Source organism: Pseudophryne corroboree, chromosome 12, assembly GCF_028390025.1.
Source record: "Pseudophryne corroboree isolate aPseCor3 chromosome 12, aPseCor3.hap2, whole genome shotgun sequence".
In the NCBI taxonomy this organism is placed as follows: Eukaryota; Metazoa; Chordata; class Amphibia; order Anura; family Myobatrachidae; genus Pseudophryne; species Pseudophryne corroboree.
Genome location: NC_086455.1, coordinates 134,491,224 through 134,514,500, shown reverse-complemented (window position 1 = coordinate 134,514,500; position 23,277 = coordinate 134,491,224). Strand labels below are relative to the sequence as shown.

At 43.8% G+C, this 23,277-nt stretch overlaps 1 protein-coding gene across 6 annotated transcripts in view; it reads right to left on the bottom strand.

The window, feature by feature from the left end:
- Positions 1-923: 923 nt before the first annotated feature.
- The window catches only part of MEIS2 (Meis homeobox 2), a 191,243-nt gene continuing 168,889 nt past the window's right edge, over positions 924-23,277 (bottom strand). For 3 of the 6 annotated variants that reach the window (XM_063948048.1, XM_063948049.1, XM_063948046.1), the window contains exons 10-13: positions 20,790-20,848; positions 12,240-12,350; positions 8,919-9,012; positions 924-2,278 (exon numbers count right to left, since the gene is read on the bottom strand). In XM_063948048.1, coding sequence (XP_063804118.1) covers positions 8,954-9,012; positions 12,240-12,350; positions 20,790-20,848 — 229 coding nt within the window. In that variant the 3' untranslated portion in view covers positions 924-2,278; positions 8,919-8,953. The remainder of the gene's footprint in view (positions 2,279-8,918; positions 9,013-12,239; positions 12,351-20,789; positions 20,849-23,277) is intronic. The other 3 variants (XM_063948050.1, XM_063948051.1, XM_063948047.1) reach the window with 1 other exon arrangement.

Genomic DNA, 23,277 nt, shown 5'->3' with positions numbered 1-23,277 from the left:
ACATTACATACAGTGTAAACATTTGTTTATCTCCAGTGCGGTTTTTATTCATTGTAAGATGCACGTTTTTCTTACCCACAAAGTTATGGACAGTTTTTAAATGAACAAAATTGAAACATGCTCGTCCTTCATTATCTATCAGCAAACACTTCAGCTTCCCAGTACAACAAAAAATATTCAAAGTTATTCTATATTTTATAAAATGTATTATTGCCTAGGAATAAAAATATTGTAAACATAAAGTAGTGATAAGATATCTATCTATATATATATATATATATATATATATATATATATATATATATATATACATCTTATCTGTATGGATATTTTAATTTGAAACGTGTGAATATATTATATACAAAATGCTCTTGCTATAAATGAATATATATATGTGTGTGTGTGTGTGTGTGTATATATATATATATATATATAAATTATGTTTAAACACACACAATGTTCTTGCTGCAATTAAAAAATAATAAAATAAAAATATATATACAGTATGTGTGTGTGTATAAATTTGTGTGTTTGTATATACAGTATATAACTATTTATAGATAGCACCTATCCTTGGGTATCCATGCATATTTCCCTATAGATTGTAAGCTTGAGAGCAGGGCCTTCCTACCTCTGACTGTTTGTTATTACCCGGTTTTGTTATAGCATTGTTATTTCCAATAGTAAAGCGCAATGGAATTTGCCTCACTATATAAAAACCTGTTAATAAATAAAATAATATATAAATATGTATATATATATATATATATATATATATACATACACACTGTACACACACACACACACACACACACACACACACACAATTCAGTGTATGTGTTCAGCTGGTATTGTGTGTAGAGCTGATCATTGTGTATGACATCATAGAGTAACACAGAATTAAGTGTACACAGAACCCCACAAAAAATCCAAAATGAAATATTTATTACCGCATTTTGTAACACCTTTTTTTCTTTAAACATAAACTCACAGTCCTCATACAAGTATTTTAATGTAAATTTGACAAAGCTTAAAGGTAACAGCATTTTTCTCTAATGAGGAACACGTGCTGAGAAAGAAATTATCCATGGACATACAATACCAATCCCACAGCAGGTTTTACTAGGAGAACATTCTTTTTTTTTTTTTTCAATTGAGGTAACACATAGAATATCTAACATGAAACATTAATAGAACGAACTCTGAACAAATTTTGTTACAGTATTGTCTTCTTTCCTTTCACTCACTCACACTCTCCCTCACTCTCTGGCGCACACACACACACTCAAACAAATGCTCACTTCCCCACGCACACTCGTTCTCCAATCTTTGAGTTTACAGTTAAGTTCAGTCTGTCATTTGGTACAAAGACCAGATTGCAGGAAGCCCCCCCCCTCCTTTTCCCATATAAGGGGATGTCCACATAATGGAGACACAAGATGGGTGTCTCTGCTTGTCCTTGTAATGTCTGTACAACTGCCCCAATCATATTGTCCTGTAGTGCTGAGGGACAGGCAGACAGACACTCTTCCAAGTCATCCCACTGGATCTTGTCCAGACCTTTCTCTGTGCTGGTCACAGGTAAAAATATTCTGTAGTGTTCCATGGAGAGGGGGGTTTCTGGCTGAGCCAAGTCATTCATTTGGGAACAACACACATAGTGTGGAAAAAACAAGGATATCTCTTTTTGTCTCTTCTAAAACTATTTAAATCAACAGAAATGTACAAGTTAACTTAGTTCCTATGTTTTATCCTACAGTAGTTATATCTCTGAGTCTTTCTGCTCCCAGAGGAGACTTGTTTTTGAATGGGCATTAAAGTGAACCCATGACTTCACATTTATGTACTTGTCTTGTTTCATTGGTCCTTTGTTGATGATGGAAAAAAAAATTGACAAAAATATTTTAAAAAAGAAAGAAAAAAACTCACAGCTGTCTGGAATTTTAAAACTGACCAAAGTTCAAAAGTCTTAATATAATCCCTCTTTTTTCCCTTGAGGTTCCTTATAACTGATGGGGTTCACGGGCAGGATGAGACTCCAAGAGCTGGGATTTACAATAATGGGGTGGTTGTGCATACAGGACCATCCCTGCTAGAACAGATCCTCCATGTGTCTACATGGCTCATGGTGAGGTGACCCGGCAGATGTAGGGCACTGGTGGTCCTTGTCTTCAGGGAGGACGTAATGTCAACTGTGGAAAAGTGTTAGCTGGTTGTACCAAACTGATACTCATAGGACCACCCTGAGAAAGACAGTCCCCTGGGATGGACTGCAGACCTGCAAAAGATGGAAATGAGGACTGTTTAGAAGAGAGGTTAATAGACATCCATGTACACAAACATTTTGGCTTTGAATTGGCTTTTGCAAATACGCAGTCTTAGGGCTCTAAAACAATAATATGATAATCAAAAAGTTCAATGGTTCAACATTTTTGGGATATTATCCTCTTTCTCGAAACTAGAATGATTGTCAACTGATAAGAAAAGGATTCCTAAAGCATTATAAGGCGTTGGCATATGAATGCTGGCATCCAGATAATAGGTAGTCAATAGGTCAACACAATATGGTTGACATGAATTAGGTCACCAGGTACAAAAGGTCGACAGTGCTTAAGGTCAACAGGTTCAAAAGGTCAACATGACAATGATCAACACATAAATGGTTGACACATGTTTCTGGGGGGGTATTACATTGCTCCCCGACATTTGCTTGATTTACTATCCACATGTACTACAATAGCATCCTGTGGCGAGCGCAACTGGCTACCTTGCCCAAATGGTGGCGAGCGAGTATGTTTTTCTGATGGTGGTCACATATTACTAACTACAAGATTTGACCCAAAAAAACAAACAAAAAAAACTTGACCATAGGTTGGTTTTGCCTTGTAAATAATTGGCGCTTTAAAAACATGGGCATTCTCGCACAAACTCCTGCACCTCCAGTACCCTATTACATTTACCCCTATATATTATATTGGTATTTACAAGTGCTGCAAAGGCTGCTATAAATGCTAACACAGGCATTTTATCCGTTGAATCAATATTTGTTGAGCCTCTGACTTCGCTGGGACCTAGTGACATCACTGAGGCACCTAGTGATGTCACTGGTTAGGCACTGATGTCACTGGTACATAGTTATTTGATAGACTACCCTCTCATGTCTTCAAAATGAAACACACTGGTTATCTGCGTGATACACTAAAACCAGACCTGCACAAATGCTGCAATTGCTTAGAAATGAAGTAATTGCTGTAGTTAGTGCAATCATTTCATAAGCAGTCCAAGCATAGGTAATTTGCCTGACATTGCTGAAATAATGCCTGTTATACTCTAATGCTCTTGTGCTGCAGTGAGTGAGTGACCCACGCTATGTTTTTTGTCAATAAGGACGTGTATTGGAAGGTGCCACAGAATCTGGATCTTAGCAATGTCAAGATTTATATCTCCTTTGTTTTTATTGTACTGTTTTTTTAAACATCAGGGGTTTTATTGTACTTTTTGTTTAAAAATCAGGGGTGGATTTCTGATTAAATTGGCTACTTGGATCCCGTCATGAATTACATTTTTGATGGCATTAGAATGTATATACAGAACCATCAAGCTGCCATTCTCTGATTATTTTCTTCCAGGGTCGTTGCATGCAAATAACACTGCAGGCATTATAGCGTGACATCACCAGGCCTCTGTGAAACAATCGCCCTTCTTTCAAAGTCACATAGGTCTCCGCTTGTCATAATTACAGGCCACTACTTGTGTCAGGCATTTTTTATACATGATCATAGGCTTGTTAAGATGTTACGTGCTTCAATGCCTCTGTGTAAAAACAATTGCTTTAAATACACCTGGTGTTCCTAATTTACCCATATACTGGTCCATCTGTGTGTTCATCCTGGTGGACATTGCTGAACATTAATTGGTTTTATATATATATATATATATATATATATATATAGTCCACACGGACCGGCACTCCCTCCTCCCCCTGGGTTAAAGCTCCGGTGCCCTCCGGGAACAGTTCAAACAGCAGCAAAGAAGAGGCGGCACTCGGAGACTTGAAAAGTGCACTTTTCAAGTCTCCGAGTGCCGCCTCTTCTTTGCTGCTGTATATATATATATATATATATATATATTTAGAGATGAGCGAGTTCGGATGTAACGCCAGAATTAACGCCAGTTCGGTTTTATCCGGATGTTTCTTATTGGCTATCCAGACCAAAACACGTGACGTCCGTAAGCCAATAAGATGCCGTTTTGAGAACCGAGTAAATCCGAGTAAAACCGAGTAAAACCGAACCCGCTCATCTCTAATATGTATATATATATATATATATATATATATATATATATATATATATATATATAATCTCCGCAGTTGGATTTTCTCAGCCGATCACTATATGCGGATGACATCTGCATGATGATTGGAAAGCACATTGCCATTGATATAGTAAACGGAACCTGTCTGAGACAGTGTAAGCTAGCCACTTACACTGGAATAGGAACCTTTCAGCTGTGATTATAATACTGAAGTAATAACGCTGGTGTTATTGGGGCACATGCTGAGTTTGCGTCACAAATGCAGATGTAAAATGCATTCACCATTAAAAAATAAAAACCGCAAGTGTCTACATATGCATAGTGGGAAGAATGACAGGATGCTGACTGCTGTGCCCCAGAGGCAGATGCCCAGCTTTATATCAGGCACATACTGCATACACTGGCACCCAATTTTTTAAGTTTTGTTTTTATAGTAAACTATGCATTTATTATGTACTAGAGTAGAATAAAATAACATCATGAATACAGCAGGTATAATAACTCTTCTCATGTAGGAGTATAAATGTATTGCGGAAACATGCTCACAAAATCATATTATTTAGGCATGCACAGCAAAACGTTTTAGAGTTTCAGAGGTGACTCAGCCATCGTCCAATCAGAAGCGGTTGTTTAGTGCTGGCTCTCATCGTATGCATTTATCTGCACCAGCGCCAAAGCTGATATTATAATGATGTTCGCTAACGTTGCTTCCTAATTTAAACTGAGTAGTCTTTGCACAGAAAATCATATTGGCAGATGTGTGATAAGTGGGTCAGTCCACTGTATGTTATATTTATACTATATGCATCTTTATAGCCACTATTGGATTGATGTATATGTTACTCTGGGACTAACTGATATATTTTGCTGACAGCTGAGCTGGGGTGGTCATTCCGAGTTGATCGCTAGCTGCATCTGGTCGCTGTGCAGCAATGAGGCAAAAAAAGGCACTTCTGCGCATGCGCACGCTTGAAGTAATAGTACAACGAACGATGTAGTTTCACACAGGGTCTAGCGACGCTTTTCAGTCGCACTGCTGGCCGCAGAGTGATTGACATGAAGTGGGTGTTTCTGGGTGTCAACTGACTGTTTTCAGGGAGGGTTCGAGAAAACGCAGGCGTGGCTGGGCGAACGCAGGGCGGGTTTGTGACATCAAAACAGGAACTGAACAGTCTGAAGTCATCGCAAGCGCTGAGTAGATATTGAGCTACTCTAAAACTGCACAAAAAAATTATGCCGCCGCTGTGCGATCCTTTTGTTCGCACTTCTGCTAAGCTAAAATACACTCCCAGTTGGAGGCGGCATAGCGTTTGCACGGCTGCTAAAAACTGCTAGCGAGCGAACAATTTTGGAATGACCCCCTATGTGCGGTTTTGTGTGATCTGGAGGAGTATTGTCTATGTGGTATATCTGTTAACAGAAAAGTTATCAATTGTATATTGATCTATTTGTATCTGTGAATTATTAGTATATAGGCGATTCCAGCAGTTGGTGCATTCCGCCATTGATCCAAGCGGTTTAGCTATATAATTAGGCTTGTAGTCATTTTACTATACAGAGCTGTCATTTTGTTTAGTCTTATGATATACAGTATATCTGTATGTATGTCTTTTGTCATTTGTAATGGTACACAGTGTGCACTGATCAGGTATTCAGTACAGTAGCGTCAAGATATACAAGTTGTATTTTTATTTTACAAAATAGAAAAAAAAGTCCGGTCAACATCCAAACATTAATAGTTTATTGGTATAAGGTAGAGTTTCCCAAATTCCATAATTACAGTCCCGGTTAAAAGGGATATCTATGTTTAAATCCAGATGGTTACATTAAATTGACCAAGGTAGTAATTAAGGGATACATTTACTAAGCAGCGATAAGAGCGGAGAAGTGAGCCAGTGGAGAAGTTGCCCATGGCAACCAATCAGCACTGAAGTAACATCTATAATTTGCATACTATAAAATTATACAGAGCTGCTGATTGGTTGATGGGGAAACTTCTCCACTGGCTCACTTCTCAGCTCTTATCACTGCTTAGTAAATGTACCCCTAAGTCACCTGTGCTCAAGCATGCATATCCTTAAAACATGGACTGTAGTGGCGGAGTTTGTGCAACTCTGGTATGAGGGATTACAGGACAGCTAAGGTCAGAGACCCAGCTAGGGCAGCGGTATTTGCTGGTACAGATTAGGACAGCTAATAGTTGTGGGTCATTTCACAAGGTATCAAAGTGGACCCTGTACCCAGGGCCGGTTCTAGGGCTTTTTGCGCCCTGGGCGGGCAATGGGGGTGTGGCTTCATACAGGGGGCGTGGTCAGTTACGCCCCCTGTACAGTATTAGGCCGCTGAAATGATGTGCGGTGCGCGATGGCGTCATTGCGCACCGCACAGCAAAGGTCCTCTCCACGAAGGGAAACTAGACGCTACGCGTCTAGTTCCCTTCACAGCAGGCAGCGGGACAGAGCGGGCAGCGGGGGGCACAGCAGCAGCGGATCTTGCCATGGTGCGGCGCCCTCCGGATGGCGCCGGCGCCCTCCGGAAGGCGGCGCCCCGGGCAAAAGTCCTGCTTGCCCATGGCAAGATCCGCTACTGCCTGTACCACCTGAGAGGCCCATTCACTTCCATTTACCCTCAGACAGCAGCAGCCGGAAAGGCCGACACATGTCTCTTCACACTGTAACGTGGTAATATCAGGATGACAAGTCAGTAGACGTGCAACCTGCTTAATAACATAAGTGTAATGGCCATCTAAACAGATTGTCCCAGGGTGTATCACTGGCCCTCTGTTTGTTCTAGCACGGCAGCCTCCTCAACGGATGATGATAATTAAGTACCAAATATACCATATTGTCTGGCTGCATAATCAAATCAAGAGAGGATAATATTCTTCTGTATTAAGCTATTAATGTAATTGGTCATGAAGCATAAAATATGTTATGTAATTAAATAGGCTAGAAATTATATAGCCTATATTAAGAATTATCCAAGCTGAGACAATGTTTTCTCTGTGGCCGTTATAGGGTACATTGCTTTCTGTTTCCTGACTGCATTTGTAAAAAGGAGGAAGAAATAGGAAAATTGGCTTCATCAGTGGATGTCGCGGCAGCCCCGGGAGTACAGCCGTGAAACACTGGCCTCTATTTACATATACAGAATGATTTAATCAAGGTACGTCTTCCTATATTCGGCCTCATTAAACAAAGAAGTTTCAATGTTATGTGCAATTCTGTCTGCTCTGCTGCGTTCAGCCAAGAGGATGAAACTGGCAGCCACACACATCCTTTTATATAGTTTTTTTTAATACGTCAAAAACACTTGAAGCTTTAAAGTCTAATGGATTTCTTAATCCAAGTGCAGTCATTCAGTCCTCAGTGAAAAATCCATTGCTTCATATTCAGTTGCTCCTAAATGTGTCTCTCTTTAAATTTATTGACTGTCGTTCTCGTCCTGTGTATCATATTGGATGGGAAGAGAGCAACACGTTAAAATAAAGAAGGCAGGATCTCCCCAGCGGTGCGTCACTGGTGTCACTCCTGTCACCAATAGTCACTCGGTAATGGAGAGACTCTTAATCTTTGCATATGGGATAATTTGGGCACCCATCCAAGGCTGACAGATTCATGTCACTCAAAGGACAATTTCACTAGCCACCAACATCTCCCTGTTTTAATCTGAAACAAGTTTAATTTCACAGCAGGAGTTTAATGCTCTGGAATAGGTGTCACCTTCAGGATGTAGGTTTAGAAAGGACATTGTGACAAAGGCAGACAAGACCCTTCAGGTGTATAGTAATAGGACTCAGAGCTCACATATATAGATACAGCAAAGGCTGATTGAGAACTGGAAACCACTTCAGTCTTTTTATCATTTCAGTCTATGTGCAGTTTTTGGCTTTTAGCTCAAGGTCAAAGATAGGCCTCGAGTAGGCCAGGCTTGCCTAGTGATACAGTACATAAGTATAAAATGTACTTCAGCAGAATCGATGAAGAATATAGTGGGGGCCATTCAATAAGCCGGAAGGGCCACATCTAGCCGTAAGGTGAATGAACAGCTGGGGAGCCCTTCTGCAGATGGTTATCCTCCTGTGTGAGACGAGTGTAGGACTCCCTACCTACAGTTGAAACATATATTACATGTGAGCAACATTCCATTTTGGAGTCAGGAGTTGTTCTACTATTGGATACAGCATAAAGGAGTTTGTTTCCGCAGCAGCAACAGTATAAGCAGAAGTTCATAACTAGCATGCGGAGAGGGAGGATTTTGTCTTGGAAAATCATCTCATTTAAAGGGTCTACTCCCCACCCCAATTCTTTTTTTCTTTTAATTATGATGATGTGGTTATACATGGGTGAACAAGTCATCAGGAATTTGGGGGCAGATTTATTAAGCTCAGTGAAGTGATAAAGTGGAAGGTGATAAAGGACCAACCAATCAGATCCTTACTGCCATGTCACAGGCTGGGTTTGAAAAATGACAGTTAGGAGCTGATTGGCTGGTGCTTTATCACCTTCCACTTTATCACTTCACCGAGCTTAATAAATCTGCCCCTTGGTTTGGTGTAACAGAACACCATCCTAGGAAGCTGAGAGTCTGCAGATACTTACTTCCCCTTGTTTGCGATTGCTCTGCAAGATGATGGTTACATATAGTGCCACTGGCCGTCCATGCCCATATTCATGCCCATTCCACTCATAGGCCCTAGATGGAAGGAAAACAGTTTCAGTATATTTTCACAGTGTCTCTATATGAACATATGAATCAGTTGCTCCTTTTACTAAGGGACAAATGACAACAAATGTAGGTAAAATTAGCACATGCCACCACCAACCATCTCCAGGCTGTGATGTGCCTCCATTGCTCAGCGCAATCCTGAATTATAACAGCCCAATTTGTGTCTAACCTGGAGCCAGATATATTGGATACTGCTCAGACCCAACAAATCGATCTGAGCAAAATTTGTAGCTCAGGCTAAATGAGCTGATAATACTGCTATAGCTTAGGTCATTGGTTTATAACTCCAGTTCTCAAGTACCCCAAACTAAACAGGTCATGTTTTCTGGATATCTTTAATAATGCACAGGTCAGCTAACTTCTTTTGCTATGTCAGGAAAAACAGTTTTCCCACAGGCAGAAAGTCTGAAAACCTGACCTGCTGAGGGGTACTTGAGGATTTTAGTGGAAATCCACTTATTTAAGCTGTAACAATATTATCAGCTAATTGATAAATAAGTTACCCAGTATAGTGATAATGAACAAGCCATTCAGATTGAGCCAGAAAAACTAAAGAGGCTGCCATCGGAGACAGTCACGTGAAATGGATACCGCATGTATAGCACACAATGATTTACACAACTTTATGGACAGTGGGGCAGATGTATTAAGCCTGGAGAAGTGATAAAGCAGTGTATAACACACCAGCCAATCAGCTCCAGTATGTAAATTGTCAGGAGCTGATTGGCTAGTGCATTATCATCTTCCACTTATCACTGCTTTATCACTTTTCCAGGCTTAATACATCTGCCCCAGTGTCATCAACTACTAAACTTGAATATAGTTGCATATTTAACAATGAGTGATATTCTTATTACTTGTTACGAATGTTAAATGGTGCTCTAGCCAATCAGCTCCTAGCTGTCATGTTTTTGAAAACTAACAGGAGCTGGTTGGATGGAGCACCAGTTAACAGTCGTAATGAGTAATAAGAATATTACTTAATGAGTGATAACAAGAATATTACTCGTTAAATCTGCTCCACAGTTTTTTTTTTTAAGTTTTTTTTAAAAAGCAGCAATAATAACTTTACCAATATCAATACTGCAAAACTATTATTTTTTTCATCATTGGATTTTTATTGAAATGTAGACAAGTTATATGGGGTACAGACAAGAGACTGGGACGAAGGGGAAAAGAGGAGGACAAAAACAAAAGGAAAACTGTTTTTAAAGTGACATAAAGGACACGATCATGGAAACATTATACTATATACTGTCTTTTGTTTTATATAGTGTCCTGTGTTCATTGCTACAGAAACTAAAAGTAAAGAGTGCTTTTGGTTTTAAACTTATTTAGATCTATTGTATGTGAAGCTAAACTGTGGTTCTACAAGAGCCTTGTACAGCAGCTGGGGTTCATTTGGTGATATGTTTTATTCTATACCCCACCTGTGTCCCCCTTGTCTATCTGCCTTTCCCCTTTAGAATGTAAGCTCTCACAAACAGGGCCCTCTCCCTGGTGTGCTTTGGCTTCCATTACTTACACTATTTATTTATTAACAGTTTCTTATATAGCGCAGCAAATTCCGTTGCGTTATACAATTGGAAATAACAATGATATAATAAAAATGGGTAATAACAGTCATAGAGGTAAGAAGGCCCTGCTCGCAAGCTTGCAATCTATCATCTACATCTTTCTGCCACCCTGATGCTTATTTGAGTGCTATGACCACGGATGTAGCAATGCTTATTAACCATGGGGGTCATTCCGAGTTGTTCGCTCGCAAGCGGATTTTAGCAGATTTGCTCATGCTAAGCCGCCGCCTACTGGGAGTGAATCTTAGCATCTTAAAATTGCGAACGATGTATTCGCAATATTGCGATTACACACCTCGTAGCAGTTTCTGAGTAGCTCCAGACTTACTCGGCATCTGCGATCATTTCACTGCTTGTCGTTCCTGGTTTGACGTCACAAACACACCCAGCGTTCGCCCAGACACTCCCCCGTTTCTCCGGCCACTCCTGCGTTTTTTCCGGAAACGGTAGCGTTTTTTCCCACACGCCCATAAAACGGCCTGTTTCCGCCCAGTAACACCCATTTCCTGTCAATCACATTACGATCGCCAGAACGATGAAAAAGCCGTGAGTAAAAATCCTAACTGCATAGCAAATTTACTTGGCGCAGTCGCAGTGCGGACATTGCGCATGCGCACTAAGCGGAAAATCGCTGCAATGCGAAGATTTTTACCGAGCGAACAACTCGGAATGACCCCCCATGTACTTGTCTTGTGTTATAAGTCAAAGTTCTCTTGTGTGCTCATCTTTGTTAGGCGCTGCGGAACCCTTGTAGCACCTTATAAATAAAGGATAATAATAATTCCCTTAATCTAATGGAGGCTACCTAGGCTAAAGAAAACATATGCAGCATCATGAAAAGTGACATGCCATTGAGACTAAGGTTATGCTTATAATGAGGCAGCTCAGACAACAGTCTTTAGGGGGCGCTATAAAATCAAAGATATATGTGTATGTGTATATATATATATGTATATATAAATATGTACCATGATCTTGTTGTACTTTAGTGAGTTTGAGGAGAGTTTGGACTGCTACATATATATATATATATATATATATAAATAATATAAATATGTACCATGATCTTGTTGTACTCTAGTGAGTTTGAGGAGATATAGGCACAGAGACAACCCTATTAGATTGTAAACTAGAAAGCAGGGCCATTTGTGTTAGGCATAATTTGACTTAAATTGCTTACAAATCCTTTATTTGTATGGAGCATATTAAGCAGCACTTTGCGTTAGACATCAATGTCTGTCAGCACCACGGTAGCTTACAATCAAGTAATCACTTTCTAGGATACTTTTTTTTTCTTCTTCACTTTTGATTTGTTTTAGTAGCAGGGCCATCAAATGCTATAGCTATGTACTAAATTCATCACAGTCTGCACAGTGCATACTCTTTAAGATGTAGGTTATGCAGCACTGTACATAGAACATTTCAGGCACTTTGCCCAGTCAAATTTATAATCTATTTTTGCCGCTTGGGACACAGACAGACAAGGTCACATGGTGTCTACACTGGGATTCAAACAAGGGTCTCCAACAAGTCTCACAATGTTAATCAGCAACTGCAACCAGCGTTCAACACGTTCAACGTCCAATAATATGACCAGTAGCACAAGTCAAAACTCACCCGCGGGTCGGATTCCCATGTGTTGCTGTCCATCCAACACAAAGCTCCCCATTGGCTGTCCCTCTGGACTATATGCTGCTCCTTGGCTCACTGAAGGATCAAGAAGAAAACCTGATTGTGGTCAAACGTGGACACAGAGAAAGAAAAGAAGAGAAGACACACCGGAAAATCAGCAAAGGTTCCAGTTTTAGGACTGAAACACATACTTTAGTTAAAATCAACAGAAACATGACATGCAGGATATTAAAAAGGGGTCACGTATATGATATTCAGACATCTTCCCTGATGTATATAGAAGAACTATGGGCTCTATGTACTAAGCCTTGGAGAGAGAGATAAAGTACCAAACAACCAGCTCCTAATTGTAATTTTTTAAACACAGCCTGGAACACTGCAGTTAGGAGCTGATTGGCTGGTATTTTATCCCCATTCACTATATCTCTCTAAGACTTAATACATAGACCCCCCCATATCCAGGAAGTGACCTATCGAGTTCTCTAGTCCAGACACGGCCAACCTGTGTCTCTGCATCTGTTGTGAAACCACACATCCCAGTATGCCCTGCCACACTTTTAGCATTATCTAAATAGCAATGTGGCAGGGCATACTTGGACTTTTAGTTTCACAACCACTGGAGAGCCATAGGTAGAGTAGGCCTGCTTAGTCTATTCATACCAGGGCTTGACCTAACATCCGTTCTCTTTTTTGTGAAAGGACTACTCAGAAATAAGTTCATTTATCTAACGTCCTAGTGGATGCTGGGGACTCCGTCAGGACCATGGGGAATAGCGGCTCCGCAGGAGACAGGGCACAAAAAGTAAGCTTTTAGGATCACATGGTGTGTACTGGCTCCTCCCCCTATGACCCTCCTCCAAGCCTCAGTTAGGTTTTTGTGCCCGTCCGAGCAGGGTGCAATCTAGGTGGCTCTCATAAAGAGCTGCTTAGAAAAAGTTTTTTAGGTTTCTTATTTTCAGTGAGTCCTGCTGGCAACAGGCTCACTGCTACGAGGGACTTAGGGGAGATAAGTGAACTCACCTGCGTGCAGGATGGATTTGCTTCTTAGGCTACTGGACACCATTAGCTCCAGAGGGATCGAACACAGGCCCAGCCATGGAGTCCGGTCCCGGAGCCGTGCCGCCGACCCCCCTTGCAGATGCCGAAGTTGAAGAGGTCCAGAGGTCCGGAAACAGGCGGCAGAAGACTTTCAGTCTTCATAAGGTAGCGCACAGCACTGCAGCTGTGCGCCATTGTTGTCGGCACACTTCACACCAGCGGTCACTGAGGGTGCAGGGCGCTGGGGGGGGCGCCCTGGGCAGCAATGTATAATACCTTTTTCTATGGCTAAAATACATCACATATAGCCCTTGAGGCTATATGGATGTATTTAACCCCTGCCATATATCGCAAACTCCGGGAGAAGAGCCCGCCGTTTTAGGGGGCGGGGCCTATTCTCCTCAGCACACAGCGCCATTTTCCTGCTCAGCTCCGCTGTGAGGAAGGCTCCCAGGACTCTCCCCTGCACTGCACTACAGAAACAGGGTAAAACAGAGAAGGGGGGCATATTTTGGCGATATTTTTATATATTAAGCGCATATAACAGAAACAACACCTTTTAGGGTTGTTTATATACATTTTTATAGCGCTGGCAAACTCTCCCTCTGTCTCCCCAAAGGGCTAGTGGGGTCCTGTCTTCGATAAGAGCATTCCCTGTGTGTCTGCTGTGTGTCGGTACGTGTGTGTCGACATGTATGAGGACGATGTTGGTGTGGAGGCGGAGCAATTGCCGGTAATGGTGATGTCACCCCCTAGGGAGTCGACACCGGAATGGATGGCTTTAATTATGGAATTACGTGATAATGTTAGCACGCTGCAAAAGTCAGTTGACGACATGAGACGGCCGGAAAACCAGTTAGTACCTGTCCAGGCGTCTCAGGCACCGTCAGGGGCTGTAAAACGTCCCTTACCTCAGTCAGTCGACACAGGTACCAACACAGATGAATCTAGTGTCGACGGTGAAGAAAGAAACGTATTTTCCAATAGGGCCACACGTTATATGATCACGGCAATGAAGGAGGCTTTGCATATCTCTGATACTGCAGGTACCTCAAAGGGGGGTATTATGTGGGGTGTGAAAAAACTACCTGTAGCTTTTCCAGAATCAGAGGAATTGAATGACGTGTGTGATGAAGCGTGGGTTAACCCCGATAGAAAACTGCTAATTTCAAAGAAGTTATTGGCATTATACCCTTTCCCACCAGAGGTTAGGGCGCGCTGGGAAACACCCCCTAGGGTGGATAAGGCGCTCACACGCTTATCAAAACAAGTGGCGTTACCGTCTCCTGATACGGCCGCCCTCAAGGATCCAGCTGATAGGAGGCTGGAAACTACCCTGACGAGTATATACACACATACTGGTGTTATACTGCGACCAGCAATAGCCTCAGCCTGGATGTGCAGTGCTGGGGTGGTGTGGTCGGATTCCCTGACTGAAAATATTGATACCCTGGATAGGGACAGTATTTTATTGACTATAGAGCAATTAAAGGATGCTTTTCTTTATATGCGAGATGCTCAGAGGGATATTTGCACTCTGGCATCGAGAGTAAGTGCGATGTCCATATCTGCCAGAAGAAGTTTATGGACGCGACAGTGGTCAGGTGATGCGGATTCCAAACGGCATATGGAAGTATTGCCGTATAAAGGAGAGGAATTATTTGGGGTCGGTCTATCGGATCTGGTTGCCACGGCAACAGCCGGAAAATCCACTTTTTTACCTCAGGTCACCTCCCAACAGAAAAAGACACCGTCTTTTCAGCCGCAGTCCTTTCGTTCCTATAAGAACAAGCGGGCAAAAGGACAGTCATATTTGCCCAGAGGCAAAGGAAGGGGTAAGAGGGTGCAGCAAGCAACTACTTCCCACGAACAGAAGCCCTCCCCGGCTTCTACAAAGCCCTCAGCATGACGCTGGGGCTGTGCAAGCGGACTCAGGGGCGGTGGGGGGTCGACTAAAGATTTTCAGCACACAGTGGGCGCGCTCACAGGTGGACCCTTGGATCCTGCAGGTAGTATCTCAGGGTTACAAGTTGGAATTCGAAAAGTCTCCCCCTCGCCGGTTCCTAAAGTCTGCTTTACCAACGTCTCCCTCAGAAAGGGCGACGGTATTGGAAGCCATTCACAAGCTGTATTCTCAGCAGGTGATAGTCAAGGTACCCCTCCTACAACAGGGAAAGGGGTATTATTCCACACTATTTGTGGTACCGAAGCCGGACGGTTCGGTAAGACCTATTCTAAATCTGAAATCCTTGAACCTGTACATACAGAAATTCAAGTTCAAGATGGAGTCACTCAGAGCAGTGATAGCGAATCTGGAAGAAGGGGACTTCATGGTGTCCCTGGACATAAAAGATGCTTATCTGCATGTCCCAATTTACCCTTCACACCAAGGGTATCTCAGGTTCGTGATACAAAACTGTCATTATCAGTTTCAAACGCTGCCGTTTGGTTTGTCCACGGCACCTCGGGTCTTTACCAAGGTAATGGCCGAAATGATGGTTCTTCTACGAAGAAAAGGCGTATTAATTATCCCTTACTTGGACGATCTCCTGATAAGGGCAAGGTCCAGAGAACAGCTGGAAGTCGGAGTAGCACTAACCCAAGTAGTGCTTCAACAACACGGGTGGATTCTGAATCTTCCAAAATCTCAATTGACCCCGACGACACGTCTGCTGTTCCTGGGAATGATTCTGGACACTGTTCAGAAAAAGGTGTTTCTCCCGGAGGAGAAAGCAAGGGAGTTATCCGAACTTGTCAGGAACCTCCTAAAACCAGGAAATGTGTCAGTACATCAATGCACAAGAGTCCTGGGAAAGATGGTGGCTTCTTACGAAGCAATTCCATTCGGCAGATTCCACGCACGAATATTTCAGTGGGATCTGCTGGACAAATGGTCCGGGTCGCATCTGCACATGCATCAGCGGATAACACTGTCACCAAGAACAAGGGTGTCTCTTCTGTGGTGGTTGCAGAGTGCCCATCTGTTAGAGGGCCGCAGATTCGGCATACAGGACTGGGTCCTGGTGACTACGGATGCCAGCCTACGAGGCTGGGGAGCAGTCACACAGGGAAGAAACTTCCAGGGCGTGTGGTCAAACCTGGAGACGTCTCTTCACATAAATATACTGGAGCTAAGAGCGATTTACAATGCTCTAAGCCTGGCAAAACCGCAGCTTCAGGGTCAGCCGGTGTTGATCCAGTCGGACAACATCACGGCAGTCGCCCACGTAAACAGACAGGGTGGCACGAGAAGCAGAAGAGCAATGACAGAAGCTGCAAGGATTCTTCGCTGGGCGGAAAATCATGTCATAGCACTGTCAGCAGTGTTCATTCCGGGAGTGGACAACTGGGAAGCAGACTTCCTCAGCAGACACGACCTCCACCCGGGAGAGTGGGGACTTCATCCAGAAGTCTTCCACATGATTGTGAACCGTTGGGAAAAACCAAAGGTGGACATGATGGCGTCCCGCCTCAACAAGAAACTGGACAGATATTGCGCCAGGTCAAGAGACCCTCAGGCAATAGCTGTGGACGCTCTGGTAACACCGTGGGTGTACCAGTCCGTGTATGTGTTTCCTCCTCTGCCTCTCATACCAAAGGTACTGAGAATTATACGGCTACGGGGAGTAAGAACAATACTCGTGGCTCCGGATTGGCCGAGAAGGACTTGGTACCCGGAACTTCAAGAGATGCTCACGGAAGAGCCGTGGCCTCTACCGTTAAGAAGGGATCTGCTTCAGCAGGGACCTTGTATGTTCCAAGACTTACCGCGACTGCGTTTGACGGCATGGCGGTTGAACGCCGGATTCTAAAAGAAAAGGGCATTCCAGAGGAAGTTATTCCTACCTTGATTAAAGCCAGGAAGGAAGTGACCGCACAACATTATCACCGCATTTGGAGAAAATATGTTGCATGGTGTGAGGCCAAGAAGGCCCCAACGGAGGAATTTCAATTGGGTCGATTCCTACATTTCCTGCAGGCAGGATTGTCTATGGGCCTCAAATTGGGGTCTATTAAGGTTCAAATTTCGGCCTTATCGATTTTCTTCCAGAAAGAATTGGCTTCAGTGCCTGAAGTACAAACCTTTGTCAAAGGTGTACTACATATACAGCCCCCGATTGTGCCTCCAGTGGCACCGTGGGATCTCAACGTAGTTTTGGATTTTCTCAAATCCCATTGGTTTGAGCCGCTCAAATCGGTAGATTTGAAGTATCTTACATGGAAAGTAACCATGCTACTGGCCCTGGCTTCAGCCAGGAGAGTATCAGAGTTGGCGGCTTTATCGTACAAAAGCCCATATCTGATTTTCCATTCGGACAGGGCAGAACTGCGGACGCGTCCTCAGTTTCTGCCTAAGGTGGTTTCGGCTTTTCACTTGAACCAGCCTATTGTGGTGCCTGCGGCTACTAGCGACTTGGAGGTCTCCAAGTTGCTGGACGTTGTCAGAGCATTGAAAATATATATTTCAAGGACGGCTGGAGTCAGAAAATCTGACTCGCTGTTTATCCTGTATGCACCCAACAAGATGGGTGCTCCTGCGTCTAAGCAGACGATTGCTCGTTGGATCTGTAGCACAATCCAACTTGCACATTCTGTGGCAGGCCTGCCACAGCCTAAATCTGTAAATGCCCACTCCACAAGGAAGGTGGGCTCATCTTGGGCGGCTGCCCGAGGGGTCTCGGCATTACAACTTTGCCGAGCAGCTACGTGGTCAGGGGAGAACACGTTTGTAAAATTTTACAAATTTGATACTCTGGCTAAGGAGGACCTGGAGTTCTCTCATTCGGTGCTGCAGAGTCATCCGCACTCTCCCGCCCGTTTGGGAGCTTTGGTATAATCCCCATGGTCCTGACGGAGTCCCCAGCATCCACTAGGACGTTAGAGAAAATAAGAATTTACTTACCGATAATTCTATTTCTCATAGTCCGTAGTGGATGCTGGGCGCCCATCCCAAGTGCGGATTGTCTGCAATACTTGTACATAGTTATTGTTACAAAATTCGGGTTATTATTGTTGTGAGCCATCTTTTCAGAGGCTTCTTCATTGTTATCATGCTGTTAACTGGGTTCAGATCACAGGTTGTACGGTGTGATTGGTGTGGCTGGTATGAGTCTTACCCGGGATTCAATATCCTTCCTTATTGTGTACGCTCGTCCGGGCACAGTACCTAACTGAGGCTTGGAGGAGGGTCATAGGGGGAGGAGCCAGTACACACCATGTGATCCTAAAAGCTTACTTTTTGTGCCCTGTCTCCTGCGGAGCTGCTATTCCCCATGGTCCTGACGGAGTCCCCAGCATCCACTACGGACTATGAGAAATAGAATTATCGGTAAGTAAATTCTTATTATTACCACAGTATTAGTAACTGGCAGTGACGTGTGGTGGGGTTCATATATTGTGTGTAAATCTGGCTCTGGTACTAGTCAGTGCCTCCTGAGCCATTTAGCTCACGGCACGTCCTTGGTAACTGGACTCAGAAATTACGAGCCAAGGTTTCCACAGTTCTACATTATATCCTCACGGTCATTGAGGGTTATTTACCAATATTGCTCAATGGTGCCATTTCTTACTAAAACCCTAGAAATGAATCAGCACTTAAGGCCTAATTCTGTGCACGTGCAGAACGGGTCGAGTGATTGCATTGTAAAAATGTGAACCCCTCTTCCTGATTGATAGGCAGAGGCGTTTGGGGGGGAGTGACGGGGGCGGCCTCACAAGCCACACTGCGACTGCTAGTCAGAGTAAGTCTACAGTCGGGGAGATGAACATCACGACCAATGGTCGCGATGTTCATCCAGTACTACGATCGCATGGCAGTGTACAGATCGCATATGAAGGAAGGAGGTGATATGCCCCATCTCCTGCATTTACATTGCTAGGGATTGCATTTTAAATTGCAATCCTTCCTGAATGTGTGTCTGCCTTGTGCAAATTAGACAATGGGGTATATTCAATAAAAGTTGGATCCATTCCGACATGCATTTGTCGGAATGGATCTGACAACCCCTATTCACTGGCCAGCCAAATCCGACTGTCGGATTTGGCCGTACCCGGGGTGCTGTTCTGCCGCTACTGTCAGCTGCCGAGTGCGCTGACAGCGGTGGCGGGGGGAGCGGACAGCGTCGGCTGGCGGGGGGTAGGTGACGGCGGCAGGCGGCAGCTGGACGGTGGCGGACGGCGGGGGAGCTGGACGGCGGCGGGCAGCTGGGGGAGCTGCCAGCGCCTGAGGAGAGTGATGTCTGCGGCTGGGGGGAGGCGCTGCACGGAGAGAGGTGCCTGGCCAGGGGACGGCTAGGCAAGGTACCTCACATCCCCGTAGCCTGCTGCAATGCTCCCCTTCTCCTCACCTCAATCCAACTTGTTTTCAAGTCGGATTGAGTTTGTCGGAAAGGGGGCCAAAACATGTCGGATTTGGCCCCATTTCTGACAGAAGCACGCGGATTGGTGGCTATACTGCTGATCCACGTGTTTTCCAACAAGTCAGGAATTCCCGACTTGTTGGAAAAAAAATGCATTTTTTGAATAGGTCGGAACCCCTTCCGACCGAAATCTTTCAGAAACTGCCGTCTTTCCGAAAAGACAGCAGCTTCCGACAGTTATTGAATATACCCCAATGACTGCAATTATTTAAATGGCTGGTGTGGTTGTAGTGCAGACCCTGCTACTTTTTGGTATATAACTCTTAATAGTATTTGGGGTTAAAGAGGATGTATCAGCTACAAGAAAAGGTTATTCAGTGGCTTTAACTTTAAAATTCTATATCATGCATGGTTTAATAATAATAATAATAATAATAATAATAATATTAAATGTTATACATATATAGCCATTAGATAAGTTTGGTGCAATTTGCACCAAACTTATCTAATGGCTACATATGTATAACATTTAATATTATTATTATTATTATTAATAATGTGGGAATTGCTTCCAAAAAATCATTAGTCCTCCGCCCCCACATTTGCCCCACACACATTCTCACTATACACCTAAAAAAGCCTGTGGTACAATGCAACCCCAGCCAGTTGTGTGTGAATAGGCAGTGAATGAATGCACACAATAGGCTGCATATGGGAAAGGCTTCCTTACACTGCCAAAGCTGTTAGATGCCACTGGGCAGAAGCAATGAGCAGTTTAACCCTTCCTTGCTGAATGCACCTGCTCCAGCAGCTCAATGGTTAAAGTGACTCTTAGTGGGCCAGTACTTTGTGCCAATTAGCAGTTTGTGGGGAGGAGGGGATGTAATTGTGTTGAGAGCATGCTGGAAATCTCCAATTAGCACCAATTAGCTGCTCCCTATGGTGGGATGCTGAGACTTAAGGGGGTGAGATTGCCCCCTCTTCTTGTCCCTACTGTCTCACAGAATGTCTTGCTGTGGCATTTTATTTACTGCCCATTGAACGCTTCTCTGTTTCATAAACCTTTGACTGTTGGAAGGTTCTGACAGCAGATTAACCCATTCATTCTCACTGGGGAGAGAGACACTTGGCACCTTACCTGCTCGATTAGACTGGTCGATCATTGGCTGGACTATCCGTCTTCTGGCGTTAATGAACCTGTAACACAGGAAAGGACCTCTTTGTCATTCTGTACAAGATATCACAAAATTTGCAGCAAAACGTTACTCAGTCTTTTGTCAGAAATATGCATTTGCCAATATATTCTCCAAACTTTCAGGCAGAAATTCTCCTACAGCTACAATAATCAGTGCAGGTGTAACTAATACAGGGAAACTGTTTCCGATTTCTCATACACGGGTACCCTGTGTCCTACATCTCTTGTCCATCCTCTCTCCATCTGCCATGTATGTCACTGTCATGCCTTATGCCAGGGGTGGGGACCCTTCGGCCCTCCAGTACTACACATGCCCTGCAACAGTTTTAGCATGGCCAAATAGCAAAACTGTAGCAAGGCATGCTTGTATGTGTAGTTCAACAACAGCTGGAGGACCAAACGTTCCCCAGCCCCCCCCGCCTTATGCCATTGGTTCTCATACTAAGTCCTCAGGACCCCAAACCGTTCATGTTTTCCAGGTCTCCTCACAGAACTATAAATTAAATAATTATTGTAGTTCCACATGTGGATCTTTTTAAATGTGTCAGTGAGTAATGAATGCCACGTGACCTGGAAAACGAAGGGCTGTATAGGGTCCTGAGGACCAAGTTTGAGAACCACTGCTTTATACTAATTTTATGCTGGTTATACACACAAGCAGTTAATCTGATCATAGTTATGCGAGTGCTATTCTGCTTAATACAGTAGTATCCTTATCTGTTATTCTATTATTTATTACCAGTTATTTATATAGCGCACACATATTCCGCAGCGCTATACAGAGAATATTTGGCCATTCACACCAGTCTCTGCCCCAGTGGAGCTTACAATCTATATTCCCTAGCACTTTTATACGCACACACATTCATACTAGGGTTCATTTTTCAGAAGCCAATTGACCTACCAGAATATTTTGGGATTGTGAGAGGAAACCAAAGTACCCGGAGAAAATGTGGAGAATATACAAACTCCACACAGTTAGGGCCATGTTGGGAATCAAACCCATGACCTCAGCACTGTGAGGCAGTAATGCTAACCACTACACTATCCGTACTGCCGTATTACTGTATTCATGTAGGTCATATCTGTATGATGATGTCTAGTAGCACCCCATAAATAAATCATGATAATGCTTGAAAATTGCCATTTCTTATGTTATTCTATTCATATTTTTTTTATATATGGGCAGCACGGTTACTATTATCCTCTACTTCTATGGTGCCACAAGGGATCCACAGCGCCCATTACAGAGTGCAAAACAGAAAAACAGGGACTAAAGGGCCCTACACACTGGCTGACATGACTGCAAGATATGAACGATCTCGTTCATTAATGAACGAGATAACGTTCATATCGTGCAGTGTGGAGGCTCCAGCGATGAACGATGTGCGGCCCCGTGCTCGTTCATCGCTGGTTCCCCGTTGGCTGTACATGCAGGCCAATATGGACGATCTCGTCCATATTTGCCTGCACTTCTATGCAGCCGGGTGACGGGGGGGAGTGAAGAAACCTCACACACCCCCCGTCACTGCCCTCCCGCCGCCGGGTAGTCCGTCAGCCGTATCCGCCGTCGGGCAGCTCGGCGGGGGATCGTCCAGTGTGTAGGGCCTATTACAGTTGAAGACAATATAAGACAAATACAGGGTAACTAAACATAGCTACAGCAGCAGACGACACTGACATAAGTATCACAGAGGCAGAAAACCCTGGGATATGGGGGGTCATTCCGACCCGATTGCTCACTGCAGTTTGTTGCAGCGCAGTGATCGGGTCGGAACTAAGCCATTTAGTAGGCGCGGTCCGGCCAACACAGGCGTGGCCGGACCGCTGGGCGGGCGTGCCGTGGTGGCTGTGTGACGTCGGCAGCAACACACAACTCCCGGCCAACTGCAGGTGCTGCGCTGGCCGGGAGTTATTCCACAAATACAAGGGCATCACCGCTGTGCGATGCTTTTTTATTTGTGCGGGGGGGGGGGGGGGGGGGGTGTTGGCACTGACATGCGGGTCGGACTAGCGACTAGCCCTGTGCTGGGCGTCCCCCCGCATGTCAGGGAAGATGATCGTAGCTGTGCTAAATTTAGCAGTGCAGAAAACTGAATCCCCCCCAATTCAATTGTTTATAGTAAAAGATAAAGTTATTGGGACACTCGTGACATCACACAGAGTATTATAACTTTAGAGGACACTGGTTTCTTAATTGCTAATAGGACAGGATGAATGTCTGCCGAAACCACTCTCGCCACAGCATATGCCCGGTATGTAGCTGATTATAGCGAGTGGGATACTTAATAGACGCTAATATAATCCTACTCTGCCACTCCTGCATTAACAAAATACTCCACAGTGTTGTTTTACAATCACACATCTCAGGCCTGCAGCAAACGTGTTTCTGATTTCCAATATACAGCCCCTAGAAGTCCACTGCTTTCTG